This window comes from Dipodomys merriami, unplaced genomic scaffold, assembly GCF_024711535.1.
Source record: "Dipodomys merriami isolate MVZ:Mamm:240054 unplaced genomic scaffold, mDipMer1.0.p SCAF_24, whole genome shotgun sequence".
NCBI classification, from domain to species: domain Eukaryota; kingdom Metazoa; phylum Chordata; class Mammalia; order Rodentia; family Heteromyidae; genus Dipodomys; species Dipodomys merriami.
The window spans coordinates 7,612,686-7,634,936 of record NW_027203826.1 but is presented as its reverse complement, the minus strand read 5'-3'; the positions used below and the strand labels follow the sequence as shown (position 1 = coordinate 7,634,936).

Below are 22,251 nucleotides of genomic sequence, written 5' to 3'. Positions count from 1 at the left end.
AAGTCTGTGTCTTATCTCCAATTAAACACACACACACACACACACACACACACACACACACACACACACAGAAGTGGAGCTGTGGATTAAATTGTAGAATACTAGTATTGAGGAAAAAAAAATGGTACAGCACCCTGGCCCTAAATTCAAGCTGTAGTACTGGCACCAAAAAAAGTAATATATATATATATACATATGAAACTTTATAAATACATATGTATATATGTATATAACATATATATAATCTTTGCACCACTACTTTATATGAAAACCACTCAGCTAAGAAATTCTGAAACAAATCATTCTAATATTCAATTTTATGTAGGAATGTTAGATACTATTAACAAAGTTATCAATTTTTTTTAAAAACACTCTTGGTCTGGAATATAGCACAGTACTTCACATGCCAATAACTTTAAAATATAAATATGTAGTATAAATATATATTACACATTGCAAGTGAAAGTCAACCTTAAGCCCCTTCTCATATATTTTACCTTAGTTATCACAAAATATCATGCGATGTCTATGTTTATAATTCTTTTGTATCTTCACAACAATGGTTTCAAAAGTAAGAATTTAAAAGCTGGATGCTGTGACTTAAGTCTATATAATCCCGGCTACTGAAGAGTCTGGGATCAGAAGAACCAGCCCAAGCAGACATATCTGTGGGATTATTATCTGCGATTAACCAGCAAAAAAGCCAAAAGTGAAGGCACGGTTCATGTGGTAGAACACCAGTCAACCATGAGCGGAAAAAGCCCAGCCAGAACTAGAGGCCTTGAGCGCCCCAGTACTGGAGGGCACCAACACCAGCGCGTGCACACGTGCGTAGGAACTAGAGGAAAACAATCAAGTTCATGTGAGAACCAAATCAATTCACAGAAGGCCCATAACTGTGGGAAATGCAGGGAGGTTTGCCCTATTTTCAACCAAAAACTAGACCTATTTTTTTTTTCAGAAGAATCATCAAACGGGATAAAAACTACAGATCAAACTAGAAATGATGCAAACACGCAGTTCTGTTAAGGTGGCAAGACGAAAAGTTTTAAGGATGTGTTTCAAGACTTCTGTTAACAACATTTTTCCTTCTAAAGCATCAACGTAAGGTACCGTCTTTTGCAACGTCGCCTTAAAACACGCGTTCACCCTTCTGATTCCTTTATCGTCTTCCTCAAATATCAAACCCGGGGCTCCGTAAATTCCTGCTGAATCACTCAGCACCTTGCCCCCGAACAATCTACGTATACGCTGTCACACAAGATAAATTCACAGACCTGTCCCTGAGTGTGCACACCAGTGACCGTCCATATGCTCCCTAAACCAGCTCGGCTGCACCCCCAAACCTAACCACAGAGCGTTCGGCTGACTCACCTGCTCTCAGAAGGTGTGCACGCGTGGCACAGGAACCTGTCAAACCGTCAGTCCGGGAAGGAGGGGAGGAGGGTGCAAGTCCCAGCCTCTAGGGGACAAAGGTTCCCCCCAGGCCCCAGTTCCCAGCCAGTGAATTCATCAGCAAGCGACGGGATGCTCGCCCCTCACTTCCCACGCCGCAGCCGGGGTCTTCGGCGTCGGCGGGCGCAGCCTGATGACGCACGCGGCCCCCTCCCTTCACTGCGGTGCCGCAGCCCGAGCGACCGCGGTCACCACCCCGCCCCCCTCCCCCCTCCCGAGCGCCATTGAGAGCGTGGCGGTAGCCCGGAGCCTGTCGTCCACGGGGACCGATGCCCTCTAGTGGCTCGGTATCTAGAAACCGCCCAAGAGGACGACCCATGGCATCCCGGGGCTTGGACGGTAAGGCCTTCTTGCTCTTTCCGGGAGGGACCGGGGTTGACGAGGACGTCAGGTCTGTAGCGCCACCGCGTGGACACCAGTCCGGCAGCCGGACAGCAAGAACGTGACGGGGGGAGGGGGAGGGGGAGGAATGAGGGAGGGGGGGGAAGGAAAGCGGGGGAAGCGTCGGGCTGGGATCGGGGAAGAAGATGAGGAAAACACTACGTTTCCCAGAAGCCTGCGTAACGTGGAGCAGCTGGAACCCGGAATCGGAAACTGCGGCGCCAGGCTGTGTCGGATGCTGCCTCTGAACTCGGGTTCCCAGCATGCCTAGCTCCCGGCTGCGGCGCGCGCGCTCCTTGGGACCGCGCTTGAAGCTGCGCGCGCATCGGTGAGGGGGTGGTGGCGGGGAGGGAGTAGGCACTTTGGGCTGCGCGCGCACCTCAGGGCTGCGCTTGGGGCACTTGGGACGCGGGGCTGCGGGTCCCTACGACTTACTGAGGCCCGGCTTCCCTTGCCAGGATCCCGCCGCGGGAGTCTCAGGCGAGCTGGCGCTCGTGAGCCGTCGAGCGACGCCTCCGAGCCGGTGACCAAGGCTTCGGGGTCCTGGCCTTCGCCTTTGTTCGTCGGTACGCCTCCGTTGGCAGCTGTCGCCGCGACCCGCGGCCCTGCGGACATGGCGTCGGTGTTGCAGCAAGTCCTGGAGCGTTCGGAGCTCAACAAGCTGCCTAAGTCGGTGCAGAATAAGCTGGAGAAGTTCTTGTCGGATCAGCAGTCCGAGATCGACGGCCTGAAGGGGCGACACGAGAAATTCAAAGTGGAGAGCGGTAAGTGGGCGATGAGCCGCTTCCCGCGCCGGCTTCCCTCCTTCAAAGTTGGAACCCTCTGGCGGCCTGCGAGCGTTGCTAGTGTCGTCTTCCGGGCTCCGTGGGGCCGCGCGGGCCGTCCATTTCCCACTCCAGTCACTTCTCCTTTTCCAGATCCGGATGCATTTGCTTTGTTTTCTCTGTGCTTAGGGTTGTCTCCGGTAATACCGCTATCTCTGCCCCAGCACACGAGCGAAATGAAGATTTTTGAGTCAGTTGACGTCAGACTCTTCAAGAGTCAGAGATCCCCTGTTTCTAGCCTCTGAGACCCAGGCTGAATTGATACATCCCCTGTCACTACAGTGTACTTCACTTACTGTTTTGCCGCCCAGTAATTCCCGTAGCGAAGTGGATCATTCCAGAATTAGTGTAGATCATATCTCTATGGTTAGCAGGACATTTTTCTCGTTTCCATTTTCTCTACTTTCATAATCTGTGAATACTAAAATAAATCCTTGCTGATACTTAGTTTAGATGCAAAAAGCAGCACTAGAAATGCAGTGAACTCGCAATAAATACGATTGGTATGACATTCTCTTCCAAAAGTTGGAGTTGGATAATAAAGCCCATTAACACTTGCCTGGAATAACGTACTACACCCTTCAGATAAGGAAGGTATCAATAACAGTAGGTTGAACATCCCAGCAAAACAAGAACATGGCCTGCCTGGTTTGTTTTGTTTTGTTTTCTAACTTGATTGGTAATTTTTGTCTGAATAAATTTGCTCTTCAAATAGTGAATTTAGACAGTTCTCTGTATCTTAAGAGCAGAATGTAGGTCATTGGAGCAGAATATAGGTCATTGGACACAGTATTTTATACACCAAGTATTTCCTGTGATTTGACTCAGGGCCTTGCCTTTCCAGGGAAGCACTCTACCACTTGAACCTGAGGCACATCTACAGCCCTTATTTGCATTGTTTGTTTTCCATATTGGCTTACTTTATGTCCAGGACAGCGGGACTTTCTTAGTGCTACTTCTACTCAGGCCTTTCCTGTATCTAGGCACATGCCATTAGGCCCAGCAGGTTGGGATTGTTTTTGTTTGTTTTAGGCAATTTTGTGGTTTAAACTCAGGGCCTAGGTCTCTTGCTACATAACACCCTACAGCCTACAAAGCAGTTTTCCCCCATTTAATAATTACTTCTTTAAAATATGCCATATGCTAAGCAGTCCATTGATGGCTGGGCAAATATACTCAGATATATGATGTGTTCTTTGCTTTGTAGAAGTTTATTTGTAGAATTCGGTGTTACTTTTTCTGTACTAGTTTGAAAATGTTAGATAAGCCAATTTTAATGCTCAAACCTTTTAGTCATAGATTTGAAATATAGTTCCAATAGTGTATCTAACTACAGATTGATGGTTTTTAGCAATAAATACTATTGACAGTACTGTTACTGCGTACCTGTGTTTGATTTTATTATTATTTTGCCTTGTCTACTCTAGAGCAACAGTACTTTGAGATTGAGAAGAGGTTATCACAGAGTCAGGAAAGACTTGTGAATGAAACCCGGGAACACCAAGTCTTACGATTTGAGATTGATAAACTCAGTAAGTATTTTTGGATCTTCAAATATTTTTTCTTTGGAAATAAGTTTTCTTATCTACTTACTATATATGGAAACACAGAGGAAGCATTGTTTTGGTTTCTGGTGATACTTTGAATTTTCATTTGCTAATTTAAGGGCTAATGTTTAATGGTTGGAGGCCTCAGTTCAGCTTATGACTTTGCTGTTAAAAGTGATTATGCCGTATGTAACTAATTATCTACTTGTTCTTTTAAAAGTGTCTATGTCTACATAGGCATCTTATCTACAATATATACATATACATACATATATGTGTATATATATACTGATGGTATGTACATCTCTGATTTATTATTTGTACATAATTTTGTCTTCCCAAAGCATAACAATAAAAAAGTTAGTTCAGCAATGGTGCAAAAAAGTTATGGGAACTATCTGTCATTACAATTTTGTAATATCTAGAAGGAAAAGATAAAGGTCAATACCTTCTTGGGGTACACATTGATGATACGTGTATCTTTTTAGAGATATAAGTCTGGAAGTGTAGAAAATTCAGGCTCATTTGCCCAATTTTTTTTTTCTTTCAAAATAATCTCATTAAATTGCCAGCGTATAATGTGTATGTGTTTCAGTGAAGGAAACACTTAAAAGTGTATTTTTTTCTTAATTACCTTCATATGCTTAGAAGAAAAGCCTACTATTTGTCTGAGGAGTAAAGAACTATCAAACATAATATTTTTCTTCTGAGTATCCTTTTAGAGTGATAAATAATATAGAATTGTAAGTACTATTATGATTTACTTTGTGTTCATTTTATATAGTTTAAATTATATTTTCACAGTCCTGTCATTCTTTTACAGTCCTGTCATTCTTTTACTTAATTCCTTTCTAAACAAAGGTCTAAAATTTCTAAACAAAATTCACTGCTTATGATACCTGTTGATCACGAAAATGTGATTGAGATCTAAGGAAAATGCTAATTGCATGTGCTTTTGTTACAGATGTTGGCTAGAATTACTGCACATTTGAGTTTGGACACAGTGTAGCATTTTTTAAAGTTTCTTCTAAAATATATTGAAAATGAAATGTATAAATGTTATTGCAATGTAGTTAGAACTTGTTCTTTCTGGGTTTCAGGTTCTTTTTTAAAATATTTGAGAGTGACATTTGGATTAAAGCACATTGTAGTATAAAGCTAATCCTATACACTCATAAAATCTTTTCTATCTAGATACACAACTGAAAGCCCTCACTGAGAAAAACAAAGAACTTGAAATTGCTCAGGATCACAATGCTGCTAGCCAGGTAAACTTTATTCCTATGAAAAAGCTAATTGCAAGTATGATACCTAAGGTAGTTTTCCTAATTTGGCTGTGTTTGACTGTATTTGTCAGGTGTCAATGAGAAGATGAAATGGAATTCCCATTAGGAAAAGCTACCAACAAATAACATTTATACAAATTAAATGTAAAATTTTCCTAATTATTATATGTTTTATTGATAGTCTGAATGTCCCTTTTACTCAGTGGAAATGCTTTGATGAATGCCTCTTTTGATATAAGCAAAGATGGATAAATTACATTGGTAATCATTTTCTTAGAGCAATGGTACTAGAGTAACAGTAACTAATTTGTGGCTAATTTGTTCAAATAAAAGAACAAAGCGCCTATATTATTACTGGAAATAACTTTGCAAAGGATATTATATATATATATATATATTTTTTTTTTTTTTTTTTTTTTTTTTTTTTTGCTTATGTGGTGCTGAGGAATCGAACCCAGGGCCTCAGGCATGCAAGGCAAGCGCTCTACCACTGAGACAACTTCCCAGCCCGGATATTATATATTTTAAGCACTAATATTAGGCAAACTCAAATACATTGCTGGCAACTATAAAAATACACCTTTATAAATGGAGTTGTAATATGTCCTAGGTTAAGCTTTTTCTTAATACGTGTTAATGTATTTTGATTCAAATCCAAATGAGATTAGTTCAGACTTGCTAATGTGACGGAGAAGAAATTATGTAGAAATGATTTGATTAATTCTAAAATAGGATAACATCAGTTTAAAAATGCTTGCCTAGGGCTGGGAAGGTGACTCAGTTGTAGAGCGCTTGCCTTGCATACATGAGACCCTGGGTTCGATTCCCCAGCACCACATAAGCAAAGCAAAAAGAAAAAAGCCAAAAGTGGCACTATGGCTCAAGTGGTAGAGCGCTAGCCTTGAGCTGAAGAGCTGAGGGACATCGCCCAGGCCCAGAGTTCAGGCCCCACGACTGAACCCAAAAAATAAATAAATAAATAAAAATGCTTGCCTAGCCATGTGTCCATTAACATAAGGATGAACATTCAAAGTAAGAAATCAGCACAGTTTTCAGTTCTGGAGGATAAAAATAGATCAAAAAGAAATGTAAGCCAGGCACCTGTGGCTCACACCTGTAATCCTAGCTACTCAGGAGGCTGAAATCTGAGGATCGAGGTTCAAAGCCAGCCCGGGAAGGATAAGTCCAATAAACCACCAGAAAACCGTAAGTGGTGCTGTAATTCAAGTGGTAGAGCACTAGCCTTGAGCTGAAGAGCCTGAGGGACAGCGCTCAGGCCCAGAGTTCAAGTCCCACAACTGACAAAAAAGAAAAAGAAAAGAAAACCTAAACAGGAGCTTAACCTTTTTTGCATGTATGCCTGGCCTGGGGCTTGAACTCAGGGCTGGGTGCTGTCGTTGAACTATTTTTTTCTATTTTTTGCTCAAGACTATCACTATACCACCTGAGCTCCACTTCTGGCTTTTGGGTGGTTACCTGGAGATTAGAGTCTCACGGGACATTCCTGCCTAGACTTGCTTCAAACCTCAATCAGATCTCAGCCTCCTAAGTATAAATCTCATTAAAATAGAAAAACTGGGCCTATATTCTTAGAAAACATTGTGACCATACATAAAATTTTTTAAAACAAAAAATCAAGCAAGTGGAAAGTAATATGTGACTTGGTATGTTACTTTTTTATTTCTGTGACAATACTTGGGATAATCTGTACAAAGAGGAAAGATTTATTTGGAGTTAATAGTTGTGGGGTTCTAGTCCATGACTAATTGGACCCATTACCTTGAGCCTGTTGCAGCCATCATAACAAGAAGAATATGCTAGAACAAATTGTTTATCTTATGGTTGGGATGCAAAAAAAGAAGCAGCAAGGGTATTTAAGGGCCTAATCTTGTGTCACAAAAAAATTTTTATGAGCCTAAGTAAAATGTTTTGAAAATCAAAAGTAGAAATAGAAGGTTGAGGTTATTATGAGGGGTTTATTATTGTTGTTTATTTTTTTGTATTTTTAGAGGACATAATTTGCAGAGAAAGAGAACAGTTATAAATTGCATCTAATGCTACATGACAGTTCAGTCTTCAAATTCTATAATACTGCTTAATTTGATTTTCTTAACTGTATTACTTATTGGTATTTCAGAGCCAATTTACAAGAACAAAGGAAGAATTAGAAGCTGAAAAAAGGGATTTACTAAGAACCAATGAGAGACTATCTCAAGAACTTGAATATTTAACAGGTATGAAGAAATGTTTTTTCCTTTATATCTTCTTGGTTGACAATGCCAGTAGTTAATCCCAGTCTACATCTGTTGTAGGTGTTTACTTTTGTATGGAAGAATTCAGACTAATAATGCTGCTGTTTCTCCTATCAATGTATCTTTTATTATTAGTTTATTAGTTATACATTGCCATTTATCTTTTAATTTTTAACTTGAAAATTATCAAGTGTATGAGGAAGTATGTAGAACACTCACAAATAAAAGTCATCTCAAAAGTGCTGGTCATAAACAGTATAGAAATCTTGAATACAGTGTTCTTTACATCAAATTGAATGCAGTTAGAATGCATAGCTGTAAAGGGCCAACTCTGTTCTTAATTTTATGCAAATGTTTTGCCTATACATGAGAATTTAACGTTAGGACCTACCTAAAGAACAAAATGAAGGAAATTTAGGAGGGAAGAATATAAAATATGAATGTAGAATATGCCTTTCAGTCTTAGAGAAGTTAAATTACTTCAGAATATTGGTTGATTAAGATATACCAATGGCTTACTCCTGTAATCCTAGCTACTTAGGAAACTGAGATCTGAGGATTGCTTTTCAAAGCTGGCCTAAGCAGGAAAGTTCATGAGACTCATAGCTCTGATTAGCTGCCAATAAAAAATATAGCTCAGGACAGTGTCTCAGAGCCTGAGTTCAAGCCTCAGGGCCAACACCAAAAAAACAAAGAAACAAAAAGATGATTAGTGGCAAGTAGAATTGAAGAAATTATTGTCATTAAGATGTGAATGCTATGGATTTCTTTTAATTGAACATATATACATTTTGTATGGAATGCTTTAGTAGTTGTATATATGCACGCACATGCGTGCATGTATTACAGTTCTGGGGCTTTAAGTCAGGGTGTGGGTCCTGTCCTTGACCTTTGAGCTTTTTGTGCTCAAAACTAGTTCCCTACAACTTGAGCCAGAGCTCCAATCCTGGCTTTTTTGGGGGGGTTTTTGGTGGTTAATTGGATTTGAGAGTCTGAAGGACTTGCCTGCCCAGGCTAGCTTTGAAACCTGATCCTCAAATCTCAACCTCATGAGTAGCCAGAATTTCACCTGCACCTGGCTTTAGTCATAACTTTTTAATTTAAATGGTTATTTGTTAAAATTGTAATAGCTGTTTGGGAATTATAACTGGAGAATTAAGATTAAGTTCAACATTTAACTTAAATATATACTTAAAATAACTAATATAAAAAATGTGCTTAATTGGACATTAAAATTTTTATTCTGTATAGTCTATTGGCCAGAATTTGTAATTAAATGTGCCAAGAACAAGTTCAGATAGGGAAATTGAGAACTGCTTACTTTGTTTTAAATATATTCCTAGAAGTATATTTTTTATTAGTTTGTCTGAGTGCTAATGAGTCATCATTTTTCAAATTTCCTGTGACTATAGAGGATGTTAAACGTGTAACTGAAAAACTTAAAGAAAGTAATACAGCAAAGGGGGAGCTTCAGCTGAAGTTGGATGAGCTTCAAGCTTCTGATGTTTCTGTGAAGGCAAGTAAGAAGTGATTCCTAATGCAAAAAATACATTTTTTTTCCTTTTTACTTAATATTCACCTAAATTAAACTTTCAAATGTTGGCAAGATATCCTAAAGTCATTGCAGTATGTTTTGTTTTTAATTCAAGAAATTAAGAACAATTTTAACTGATTTGCTCACTTAAAATTTCTTATGGTTCTTTATGTTTTACTATTGAGATTATATAAATAACTCTGTCTTAAAATAGAATTCACCATTACAGATGAAAATCTTCAATAACCATATATAAATGTGATTTTTCTTGGATTTCTTTAGTATCGAGAAAAACGTTTGGAGCAAGAAAAGGAATTGCTGCATGGTCAGAATACATGGCTGAATACAGAATTGAAAACAAAAACGGATGAGTTGCTGGCTCTTGGAAGAGAAAAAGGAAATGAGATTCTAGAGCTTAAATGTAATCTTGAAAACAAAAAAGAGGAGGTAAGTTAGTAAAACTGTATCTTTATGTTGCATATAAGTTAATATTTGTGTATTTATTTATGAACCTACTTACTTGATTGTAAGACTAGTGGCCACATGTAGGAGACATAAAATTGTTAATGTTTGGCCTGGGAAAATAGCTTAATGGATTTAAAGAATTTACAACAGGGCCAGGCTAAGGTGACTCACACCTGTAATCCTAACTAGTCAGGAAGCTGAGACCTGAGGATTGTGATTCAAAGCCAGCCAGGTTAGGAAAGCCCATGAGACTTATCTCCAGTTAACCACCAGAAAACCAGGAGTGTCACTGTGGCTCAAGTGGTAGAGTGCTCACCTTGAGCTGAAGAGCTCAGGGGACAGCTCCCAGGCCCAGAGTTCAAGCCCTATGACGTACAAAAAAAAAAATTTTGCAACACTTTTAGATGACTCTTGATAGCATCTTCTGTGCTATAAACTACTTTCCAAAGACACTTGTATAAGAAGTAAACAAAGGTTTTATAATTACTTTTTTTAGGAAGTATCTTGTTTTTTGTTGGTAGTGTAATACTTAGGTCTAATTAGTGTGACATTTCTTCCCTCTCTCTACCCAATCTGTTTTTAGGTTTCTAGACTGGAAGAACAGATGAATGGCTTAAAAACATCAAATGAACATCTTCAAAAACATGTAGAAGAACTGTTGACCAAATTAAAAGAGGTATAGACTCAGATGGCCATTTTAAAATGAGTCACAAAAATATTAATATTTATGAGTATTTATGAATCTTATTATACAAAATGTTACTTTTTGTTGTTGTCATTGATAGTTTTGTGAGACACCATCTCATTCGGTAGTCAGGCTGGTCTCAGCCTTGAAAACCTTCCTTGGCCTCTCCAGTGATAGGATTACATACAGGCTGGCATTATCATGACTATCTTTAGCACCATAAAACAACCAGACTACATCCAGGTGTATGCCAGAATTAACAGTAGCAGTTGTTGTGTCTGAAAAATTAGTATGCATTAGCTTTAAATATCAGTTTAAAATGATTGCTTTACTATTAAAATATCAACATTTTATCTTCAAAGTAAAGTACAAATTAGATTTATTAGTATTTGCTAGTGTTGAAGTCCTCCTATAATTAGTTTATTTTCATTTTAGGCCAAAGAACAACAAGTCAGTATGGAAGAAAAATTCCACAATGAACTGAATGCTCACATAAAACTCTCTAATCTGTACAAGGTAAATATTCTGTCCCATACGTTAATTAGCGTCCTGATGTTAGGCTGTTGGCTACTAGGTAACTCTTTAAATTAATTTTTAGAGTGCTGCTGATGACTCTGAGGCAAAGAGCACAGAACTAACCCGGGCAGTAGATGAGCTGCACAAGCATTTGAAAGAAGCTGGAGAAGGTAAATGCTTTTAGTTTGGGGAAGATTATTTTGTTTTGAGATAAGGAGGTATTTTTTTAATCTTTATATTTGTATAAACTACTGTTAAAAAGTCAGGCTTTATTAAGGACAACATTGAGAATAGAAGAAAGATTTTAGAATTAAGCTCAGACTTACCTTATAAATCAAACACTATACTTGAAAGGATCTTTTTTCCTTGTATCTTAGGAAACAATTTGTCCTTTTAAAGTTGTCAGAAGATGTTGTTAGCTCTTATTGCCATAAATTCTTGTAGGGGGGTGTGGATAGATGAGCACTGCCTTGAGTTGAGATGAAGATCAAGAACTTTTTTTGATTAGCATTTAACCCCAATTTCTCAATCTCTGCTTTCTATATTCCCAAGTAACTAGGATTATAGTCTCAAGCCACTATTCCAGACATGGCTTTTGTTTTCTTTTTAATATATAAGGTATTCAGTCATCTCTAATTATGTAGCGGGTTGATTCCAGGACCCTCTTCAGTTTCAGAATTTGAGCATGCTAAAGTTCCTAACATAAAATGATGGCATATTTATATAGATTATTTACAAAGCCTAATATGATACTGTCTCATTTAGAGAAAATTGACCCCCCCCCAAAATGCCTGTGAATTAGTACAAATAAAATTTTACTATTTTTCATCTGTGGTTGAATCCACTATGTAGAATCTGATGAAATGAAGGGTCAGAGTCTTTATAGTCTTTTATATATTCCAACTAAAAATCAGCACTGGAACCAAAGATATATCTCAAACCACTTTTTCTACCATTATATTCTCTTTGTTTTTCTTGTGTTTAGAGATGTGGAAATGAGAAACTGACTGACGTGGCCAAACCATTTTAAGGATTATAAGTAGACTGGAAGCTTTCAGAAGGCTTTGAGTCTGTCAGGTGTAGCCTTTCTAGAATTTAATGTTTGCCAAAGGAAAAATTACTTTCATATAATTTATAAATTGTTACATTTTAATTTTATGTTTGGATATTGTTTTTAAAAACATCTTTAGCTAACAAAGCAATACAAGATCATCTTTTAGAGGTAGAAGAATCAAAAAATCAAATGGAAAAGGAAATGCTGGAAAAAATAGGGAAATTGGAAAAGGAATTAGAAAATGCAAATGACCTGCTTTCTGCAACAAAAAGAAAAGGTATGATTGATGGATGTTTGTTAATTCCTTGAATTACTAGCACTTGTCTACATAGTAGTTAAATAAAAATAGTAGTTGAATTAAAAATAATTCCCCTTTCATTCTGTAGTATAAAAACAAGTTATTTGTATTTTTTTAATTTAATGCTGTATCTTATCAAAGCTATCAGATGTAATAAGCACCATTTTATCACCAATAATAATGTATCATCTCCCTGGATAATGGTAATTATAATTATTGTATGCTTTTTAGAATTGGATGCTATAAATTTGTGTTGTCATATTTTAAATTTTTCATAGAAATTAATATAGTTCAAGTCACTTCTCTTTTACTTGCCATAAGGAAAAATTATTATTGGCTTTTATTTGAAATTCTACAAAACCATACTGAGTTTGTATGTGTTGTTACAGGAGCTATGTTGTCTGAAGAGGAGCTTGCAGCCATGTCTCCCACTGCAGCAGCCGTAGCTAAGATTGTGAAACCGGGCATGAAATTAACTGAGGTATGTATGAATGGCATTAGATTTTACTAACAATTATTTTTGAACATCTGAAACTTGGTTTCTCCCAAATACATTTTTGAAATATGATTTTGTTTAGGAGAAGCCTTCTTTAGCTCCTAGGTATGTGTGGCATTTAGCAAACTTTACTCTTTTACAGGGGCGTTTAATAAGACACTAAATTACTTCATACTTTATTGTTTCGATTCAATTTGAAATGACCCCTCTTCTTTCTCTAGCTGTATAATGCTTACGTGGAAACTCAGGATCAGTTGCTTTTGGAGAAACTAGAGAATAAAAGAATTAATAAATACCTGGATGAAATAGTTAAAGAAGTTGAAGCCAAAGCACCCATTTTGAAACGTCAGCGTGAAGAATATGAACGTGCACAGAAAGCTGTGGCAAGTTTATCTGTTAAGCTGGAACAAGCTATGAAGGTTGGTTTTAAGTTTTTACTTTGGGAGAAAAAAAAACACTAATCATAAAAAGGTCATTCACATTTTAAGACATTTGATATGTTTTCTTTAGGATTTTCTAGTACATGATAATAGCCAACTCTCCTTGAACCACACTTCCAATTAATATAATAATAATCTTTTTGTAATAGAATTATCCTAAGTTTAGTATAATTGTTCTTTCTCAAGATAGTTGTGATAGCCTATATAGAATAGGTAATATTATTTGATCATGGGTAACAGCTTCATTATTATTAAGTAGTTGTGCAAAGAGGTGAAAATGCCACAAGTTAGATTTTTAGTACAATTCTTCTTGATCAACATTGCCTCCATCAAAGAACTCCTTTTTTTATATCATGTCACAATTTGGCATATCTTAGTATACATTATACTGTTTCTGTTTCTTTGTATATTAAGAAATGTCAAGGAAGTTCATGAATACTTTTATGAATATTGTGATTATTTCTTAATAATTAACAAATGTTTATACTCTAAATGCTTTGCTCTTAAGACACAATTATTACTGAAGGAGATATTTTAGATTTATTTTAAAAATTTTCCTGGAAAAATCATCTAATTGAATTTATATCTGCTGTTTTAAACTGATGCTTTTCTATTCTTTATTTGAGAATATAAATTATGTCCTTAATTCAAAATTAAATCCCTGCATCTGCAATTCCAGCTACAAGCTTATCATGCAAGGCCAACCTAGGCAAAATACGTAGGACTTTATCTGAAAAATAAGGGCAACTTTTCTGAGGATGTGGATATGTGTTAGAGAGAGGCCCTGAGTTCAAATTTCAGTACTACCAAAGGGGGGGGAAAAATGGAGAGGGAGTGGGGAAGGGGGGGGAGTGAAAGAGATGAAGGAAGTTTAAAACATATATATATATATATATATATATATATATATATATAATGAACTCTTCCAATTCAAAGTAAGTTTAGCAGTCTTGCTATAACCATTTTGACAAATGCCCATTTATACTCTACTCCCCTTCTCTTTCAGTATAGCTTGCAGAGGTCTAGTCTCTTTGATCCAGTTAGATGTGTAACTTTCTGTTAAGAGTGAGGATTTTACCAACAGCTTCTTGTTATCTGTAGGAGGTTGGAAGTACAGTAAAAAGACTAGAAATCCGAACAGCAGCTATTCATTACAGTAAAACTGTTCTTTCTGTATTAGTGTATAGGAACCCGTCAAATATTTTTATCAAAACTGCTGTCGAATTTAAATATGTCTTTATCTTTTTTATAAACTGGATTTTCTGTCCATACGTTGTATTATGTATCCTCTAGTCTAAATTTTATAATGCTCATTTATGAAGTTCTAGTTGTTTTAATACCAAATTGTTTCTAATTGGTCATTGTAATTAATCCTGTTTTGGATGTAATAGGTTGATATCACGGCTATCTTTCATGAACTTTTGCCTACTTTTGTGGCATATTCCTACTGAAAATTCATTGGTAGATATCTTTAGGAAATTGTCTAAGAGTACTTTTAAAACCCCTGGCTAAATATGAATGAATTATTTTTAACTTGAATAGTAATTAAAACATTATTGTTAATAACATGAGCATTAATAATGTGAACAAATAATGTCCATTAACAAATTCTCATGAATTTAAGATAAAATCGAGATTCCATTTATATGAGTCCTTAAACTATGTGCTCCTAACTTTAATGATATCATGCTTGAAACTTTGCAGAGCATGGCATATGTCTTTCAGAAGCCACCACTTTCAGAGCACTGAACATATTTTTTTGTTGTGGGCTTTCAGTGCTGCTTCTTTAGAATTATTTTTGTGCTTTTTTTAATCAAGTCTTCTTTGCATTTTACCTAGCATATTGTACTTTGGACATGTATTTCTCTAATGTAATCCTTGCTATGTTTTGTCCTAGGCACTCAGCTTTTGAGATCATTTCAATAATATCATTTTGCTTATACACCATGAATATGTTAAAGTTTATAGCATTGTAGTTCACAATAACTTTGATGAGGGGATAGAAAATTCCCCAGTGACAAGTATTATAATGAGAAGTATTATTTGCAGAGTTACACAGTGTCTATCTGTATAGAATTTTTTTTCAGATGCTTTTTTTTTTAATAGAATATATCTATTAGTATTGAATAATATATATTTTGTTATCCATAAGCCTGCTTTATTTGTATAAATCCTAGAAAGACATACAGAATTTTCACTTGAGTTGCTAACTCTCTTAAAGGAGATTCAGCGATTGCAGGAAGACACTGATAAAGCCAACAAACATTCATCAGTACTTGAAAGAGACAATCAGAGAATGGACGTACAAATAAAAGATCTTTCACAACAGGTAAGGGTATTTTGTGTTTTTTAAGGGCATTTTCTATTTCTGTGTTATGGATTTTCTTTTTTATGATGACTGCCCAGTGCTATTTGAATTAGTTTGAAGTTATCTAAGTAGAATTGCTACATCGAGAATTCTAATCAATTAGGAATACTTATCTAGTAGAGTTATATGCTAGTCAGTATGTTTTCACAGCCCTTTTTCTTTCAAGTGTTTGATTTTAATTAGAAAGTTCCATTTGAATAAGTTTATAAACAACTCTTTGGTATCTTCTTTTTTTTTCCTTCCAACCTTCACATGTCCCCTGCTGTCCCTCCCTCTGGCCAGCCCATGTTCCAGAGTTTAGCTAAAGTTCATAGACTGGCATAGGGTTTGTTCTTGTTGTTCTTGCTGTTCTTGTTCCTGTGCCTGGTCTTGGGGTTTGAACTCAAGGCCTGAGCACTGTCCCTAAGCTTTTGTGCACAAAGCTAGTGCTCTACCGCTTTGAGCTACAGCTCCATTTTTGGATTTTTGGGTTTATAGTTAATTGGAGAAAAGAGTTTCATGGACTTTCATTTTCCACCTGGGCTTATTTTGAACCACAATCTTTGGATTTCTTCCTCCCGAGTATGATTACAGGCATGAACCACTAGCACCCAACTCCTATTCTTTTTTAAATCTCTAAATACATGTATACTTACATAACTGCTATTCTTTTTTAAATCTCTAAATACATGTATACTTACATAACTGCCTTGAGAGTTTGCTTTTATTGAAATATTATACTGAATATTTATTCTACCATTGACTTTCTAGTTTATTTTGGTTTTTTTATTTTTTTGAGACAAGTTTTTACTATGTACTACAGGCTATCTTCCAACTCTGTTCTGCCACTACTGAATACTGAGAGTATACATGTGTACTATTAGGCCATGATTTCACATATGGAGATGAAGATGAGAGAAAATCAGTTTAGGGTCAATCAGGCAAAAGTTATTAGGAAGACCCCCTATCTCAACAAACAAGCTAAGTTGATTGTGGTAGAACAAGCCTGTAATCCAGCTACAAGAGAAATGAGGATTGTAGTCTCGGGCTAATTCTGGCCAAAACTACAAGACTTTATCTGAAAAATTAACTAAAAGGTCAAAAGAGCTAGAAATATGGCTCAAAGTGGTAGAGCATTTGCTAGCAAGCAAAAATAGCCTGGGCTAGCTCCGAATTCCTAGGGTTGAGGCATACTTTTGCCTCGGCCCATGCCTCAGCCTACTTAGTACCTTGGATGATAGGCACTTAGCCAGTTTGTAACTTTTTTTTTTTTGGTCGGTCACAAGGCCTGAACTCTGGGCCTGGGCGCTGTCCCTCAGCTCTTCAGCTCAAGACTAGCACTCTACCACTTGAGCCATAGTTCCACTTCTGGCTTTTTCTGTTTATGTGGTGCTGAGGAATCAAACCCAGGGCCTCATGCATACAAGGCAGGCACTTTACCACTGAGCCACCTTCCCAGCCCTGTAACTTTATTTTTAAGATAAATTCAGTTAAGACAAGTTTGGTATTTTTGTAAGTAATGTTTTCATTTCAGAATTTCCTTCTCTTCCAAATATCAAAACTAATGTTGTTCTGTAATACTAATATTTTGGTTTTAGATAAGAGTGCTTTTAATGGAACTTGAAGAAGCCAGAGGTAACCATGTAATTCGTGATGAGGAAGTGAGCTCAGCTGACATAAGTAGTTCATCTGAAGTGATATCACAGCATCTAGTGTCCTACAGAAACATTGAAGAGCTTCAGCAACAAAATCAACGTCTGTTATTTGCTCTTAGGGAACTTGGGGAAACAAGAGAAAGGGAAGAACAAGAAACAACTTCATCTAAGTAAGTGATTAATTATGTTTATTGAAACTTCTTAATGTGTCCCTAATATTGTTAGCTACTATGAATTTGGGGATTTAGAAAAAGAAAAATAGAGCAATAACTCCTCCCCCAAAATAGGAAGATAGTAGAAAATGACCTATATCTGAGAGGATACAGTTGGATGGCATAGACTGCAGTTCAAGAAATAGACCAGGCTTCATGGAGACAGTATGGTATGAGAGGAAGAGAAATGAATTTAAAAAAAGAAGACTGTTGTTTAGACTGAGTAAGATTGTTTAACTTTGGCAGACTTTTTTTTAGATGGTGATGTGAATACATGTAGGACCTGAGTCCTCTATGTGAGGAATTAAAAAAAATCATTCTTAAAAGTATCAGCAGAAGGAAAAATGTGCTTAAATGAAAGATAGGCAAGGGTGTTTAATTTTTAGTAGAAATTTAATAAAGTCTAATTATGTTTTTATTTTCAAGTCAACTAACCTTAACAGAGGCTTGTAAATAGGATGATTTCTTGTTCTGCAGAATCAGTGAGCTCCAGCTCAAACTTGAGAGCTCCCTCACTGAACTGGAGCAACTCCGTGAGTCACGACATCATCAGATGCAGCTGGTTGATTCCATAGTTCGTCAGCGTGATATGTACCGTATTTTATTGTCACAAACCACAGGAGTTGACATACCATTACAAGGTAGGTTTTTATATGTTATTTAAGGAAGTGTTTTGGAAATGTATGTTAAGGAATGAAATCTGATAGGAATAGCCACTAATGACAGTATCATCTGATTGATATATGTCATCAGTTCTAAAAACATTGCTGAGAGTGAAAATTACTGATGAGTATTGATGAAATAGTACATCTTAGAATCAATATTTATTTTGGTTATAAACAGTAAATTACTTTTAATCCTTTTCTTTAAGCTTCAAGCTTAGATGATATTTCTATTGTGTCAACTCCCAAACGTACAACTACGTCACAGAATACTTCTACACCTGCTCCTGTGCCTGTTATTGAATCAACAGAGGCTGTAGAAGCAAAGGCTGCCCTTAAACAGGTAAAAGATCATACCTATTTAAGATCACAGATTATCTTGGAGTGCATTTTTAGAGACGTAATGTCATCTTCTAATAATATCCAACATTTAGTTGCAGGAAATTTTTGAGAACTATAAAAAGGAAAAAGCTGATAGTGAAAAAGTACAAAATGAGCAACACGAGAAACTTCAGGAACAAGTCACAGATTTGAGGTCACAAAACACGAAAATTTCTACCCAACTAGATTTTGCTTCTAAACGGTAAATTTTCTTTTTCAAAACTTAATGAAGTGTATTATACTTCAGTTTTCAAATGAATCAAGTTGAAGGATTAATATGTAGTTGTTTTGCTTTTTTGTGGACCATAATCCATATGAGCAGCCACATGGTTCATTTGTTAATATTGGCTAATATCAACCATTCCTGGGCAGTACTAATGAGTTAAATTCATAAGTTGAGGTTTATATGAAAAATGTTGCTAATAACCCTTTCTGAAATTTTGTTTCTGCATGTCTAAATTCTTTGGAAATGTACCAGAGGATGAGCGAAATACAAGTGAATGTTATTGCCAGTTCTGTTGTAGGTAGTAGAGAAATGGGTGCTAGATAGTCCTAGGAAGGCTATTTCAGATTTATTTTAATGTTATTTTAGCATATAAGACAATATTTACACATAGTAGATGATAAGGATATGTTTGTATAATAATAGTAAGCCAAGAGTTACTTCAGTACATCTAGTTCAGCACCCCAAATCAAAGTATTTGTGTGTGTTGCTACCTCATTTTCTAACCTAGAAAATAGGAAAAGGCATTAGACTGTTATGAAACTCCGATAAGGCTGTGTATGAAATTATTTGTCTTTCATACCAGATATGAAATGCTACAAGATAATGTTGAAGGATATCGTCGAGAAATAACATCCCTACAAGAAAGAAATCAGAAACTCACTGCAACAACTCAAAAGCAAGAACAGATCATCAATACAATGACTCAAGACTTGAGAGGAGCAAATGAAAAGTTAGCTGTTGCAGAAGTGAGAACAGTCCCTTAACTTACTACTATTATAATACTGATTGAAATGTCTTAAGTATTTGAGTATTTTGGATAACAGGTCCTTATTACATAGTTTCCATATAACTTACAGTATCTTAATAGGTGATCGTTCCTATTAAGATTGAGGAGAAAACAATGTTCATAATTGGATTTATTGGACTAAGATTTTCTTCCAAGACTTCCATTTCTAAATAAATTTAGAAGCCAGCAATCCATTTATAACAAAGGCTTAATATATTTTACCTGCCTGCTTCATTTTTAAGATTGAAAATTATAATGTACTGAATTATATTTCTAAATTTTAATTGAACCACAAGTATTTATAATCCATACTACTTACAGATAAATACTGAACTAGCTAATGGTAAAAGGTTATTTCTCCAGTCTTACTCTGATCATTGCTTGTAAGCAATGTACATTTGTCCCCCATCTTACCTGTGAGAAAAATATCTAAGAACTACTAAGTAATTTGTCTGTTTTTGAAGTCATAAACAATAGATTGACTAAGACTTAAATCCAGGTTTCTTGTTATATTGGCTGCGTTCTTTTCATCATTATGTTGTTCTGACCATGGTGGGAAATGAACAGCAATACTTTTTCAGACTGATATTAATATGAATACTCATATGTAAATGTGAATTCCTTGTGACTGTTGATTTCCAAGTTAAAATACCTCTTCCATGTTCCCTGAGATTAGAATATACTCTTTTTTGGGGGGCAGGGTCCGGTTGTGGGCCTGAACTCTGGGCCTGGGCCCTGTCCCTCAGCTCTTCAGCTCAAGACTAGCAATCTACCACTTGAGCCACAGCACCACTTCCGGCTTTTTTTTTTTTCTACTTATGTGGTGCTGAGGAATCAAACCCAGGCCTCATGCATGCAAGGCAAGCGTTCTACCACTGAGCCACCTTCCCAGCCCCCAGAATATACTCTTTATAGAAGGAGAATAAAATTAATTACATGAGTTGTCACTTAACATGGGAATAAAAACCTTAATTAGATCTGTTACTTAATAGTATGCTTATATAACTGTAGCATAGTTACACAGGGTTATTTATGCTATTTCAGATTTTTGTTGCCATTGTTTTTGAGGTCTTGTTTGTGACAACAAAGTAACCGTGAATATTTGTGGTATTTAAAAGATTTTTCATTTAATCTATTTATATTCGCAATAACATTTATTTTGTATATTAACGCATATACCTTAGAGTGTGATAAATCTTTACATGATGAGGTATAGGCTCTAAATGATGTAATGCATTACATAATGAAATATGATCTTTATAATTGTATTATGTTTAATATGTTTTCCAACATTTTTTCTTTTTCTTGCATCCATAAGGTAAGAGCAGAAAATTTGAAGAAGGAAAAGGAAATGCTTAAATTGTCAGAAGTCCGTCTTTCTCAGCAAAGGGAGTCTTTGTTAGCTGAACAAAGGGGGCAAAACTTGCTGCTGACTAATCTGCAAACAATTCAGGTAATCTAAAACTGTGGAGGAAAAGTTTTATATATTCTCCATTTTCTTAATTGGAAATTTGATCTGCTACTTTTGTTACTCTTTGAATAACTAATAATCATTGAATGTGTTTATTAAACATTTTAAATAAAATTTAACAAGAGAATTGATTGAAATCTTACAGTTAACACATTTGAACCTCGTCCTATTTATTGCACTGTTGATGTGATTGGTAAATTGATTATTCCTAAGACTAGGGAAATCTGAATGAATGATGTAATGTGTTTTCTTCTTTCCTACTTGGTTAAATAGAGTTTTAATATGAAAAGTGGTTAAAATACTTATTAAATATCCTAGATCCTAATTTCTTCACATGTGGTGGTGATCCTATAATTCTATATTCAAATTTTTTTTCTTTGAATTGCCTTTTTTTTAAACTCAAACATAGTATTTTCTCTTTTTCTTAGGGAATATTAGAGCGATCTGAAACAGAAACTAAACAAAGGCTTAGTACCCAGATAGAAAAACTGGAAAATGAAATCTCTCATCTAAAGAAGAAGTTGGAAAATGAGGTGGAACAAAGACACACACTTACTAGGAATCTAGATGTGAGTCTGTTGGATTTTGCATTTCTATAGCTTCCTAATCTGGAATACAAACACATTGCCATTCAAGTTAAAAAGTCATTTTTTTTAAACTTTTAAACTAAATATGCGTAGGATTCCTCATTGTTTTATGCAGCTGTTTTTTAAAAAAAATTAATTTTAGAATTCTTGATATTTGTTCCTGTGGGAAGTTAGGTTCTCGTGTGTGTGTGTGCGTGTGCGTGTGTGTGTGTGTGTGTGTGTGTGTGTGTGTGTGTGCGCGTGTGTGTGCGTGCGTGTGTGTGTGTGTGTGTGTGTCTTCTAAGCCTTTTGGATAATTCGTGTGCGTGCGTGCGTGCGTGCGTGCGTGCGTGCGTGCGTGCGTGTGTGTGTGTGTGTGTGTGTGTGTGTCTTCATTCTAAGCCTTTTGGATAATTCCTGTCTGGGAAATCTCACAAGTATGCACTGATCACTAGTCTAATATTCAAGGGCTCCCTTTTACTTATTCTAGTGTTCTGTATCTGTACAGCTGCTTCACTCTGATATTCTAGTTTTAAGACCTTGAGCTACTTCAGTAGCTACTTCAGGACTCTTATTCCAGGATTTGTTTCCGATTTCCTATTCCTGTGACAGATACTAGAAACTTAGTTTGTAAAGTAGGACAGAACCATTTCAGAGATAATAGTTGTATCATTTGTTTTGTCTATGTGGGTATTTGGGGTAGTAATATAA

General features: G+C 36.2%; 2 protein-coding genes across 4 annotated transcripts in view; one reads left to right on the top strand and one right to left on the bottom strand.

Moving 5' to 3' along the window:
- Positions 1 to 1,587, bottom strand: part of Odr4 (odr-4 GPCR localization factor homolog) — a 35,351-nt gene extending 33,764 nt beyond the window's left edge. Inside the window, exon 1 of one of the 2 annotated variants that reach the window (XM_070034243.1) lies at positions 1,375 to 1,587. The gene's annotated coding sequence lies outside the window, so the exon portion shown is untranslated. Of the gene's footprint in view, positions 1 to 1,277; positions 1,339 to 1,374 lie in introns of those variants that run through there. The other variant, XM_070034244.1, reaches the window with a different exon arrangement.
- Positions 1,588 to 1,708: 121 nt separating this feature from the next.
- The window catches only part of Tpr (translocated promoter region, nuclear basket protein), a 57,078-nt gene continuing 36,535 nt past the window's right edge, over positions 1,709 to 22,251 (top strand). Inside the window, exons 1-21 of one of the 2 annotated variants that reach the window (XM_070034240.1) lie at positions 1,709 to 1,794; positions 2,295 to 2,600; positions 4,088 to 4,192; positions 5,402 to 5,475; positions 7,631 to 7,727; positions 9,158 to 9,261; positions 9,562 to 9,726; positions 10,328 to 10,420; positions 10,865 to 10,945; positions 11,028 to 11,115; positions 12,136 to 12,276; positions 12,687 to 12,778; positions 13,015 to 13,212; positions 15,455 to 15,562; positions 17,179 to 17,405; positions 17,925 to 18,088; positions 18,319 to 18,452; positions 18,544 to 18,692; positions 19,300 to 19,462; positions 20,822 to 20,956; positions 21,403 to 21,543. In XM_070034240.1, the coding sequence (XP_069890341.1) occupies positions 1,725 to 1,794; positions 2,295 to 2,600; positions 4,088 to 4,192; positions 5,402 to 5,475; positions 7,631 to 7,727; positions 9,158 to 9,261; positions 9,562 to 9,726; positions 10,328 to 10,420; positions 10,865 to 10,945; positions 11,028 to 11,115; positions 12,136 to 12,276; positions 12,687 to 12,778; positions 13,015 to 13,212; positions 15,455 to 15,562; positions 17,179 to 17,405; positions 17,925 to 18,088; positions 18,319 to 18,452; positions 18,544 to 18,692; positions 19,300 to 19,462; positions 20,822 to 20,956; positions 21,403 to 21,543 (2,835 nt within the window). In that variant the 5' untranslated portion in view covers positions 1,709 to 1,724. The remainder of the gene's footprint in view (positions 1,795 to 2,294; positions 2,601 to 4,087; positions 4,193 to 5,401; positions 5,476 to 7,630; positions 7,728 to 9,157; positions 9,262 to 9,561; positions 9,727 to 10,327; positions 10,421 to 10,864; positions 10,946 to 11,027; positions 11,116 to 12,135; positions 12,277 to 12,686; positions 12,779 to 13,014; positions 13,213 to 15,454; positions 15,563 to 17,178; positions 17,406 to 17,924; positions 18,089 to 18,318; positions 18,453 to 18,543; positions 18,693 to 19,299; positions 19,463 to 20,821; positions 20,957 to 21,402; positions 21,544 to 22,251) is intronic. The other variant, XM_070034239.1, reaches the window with a different exon arrangement.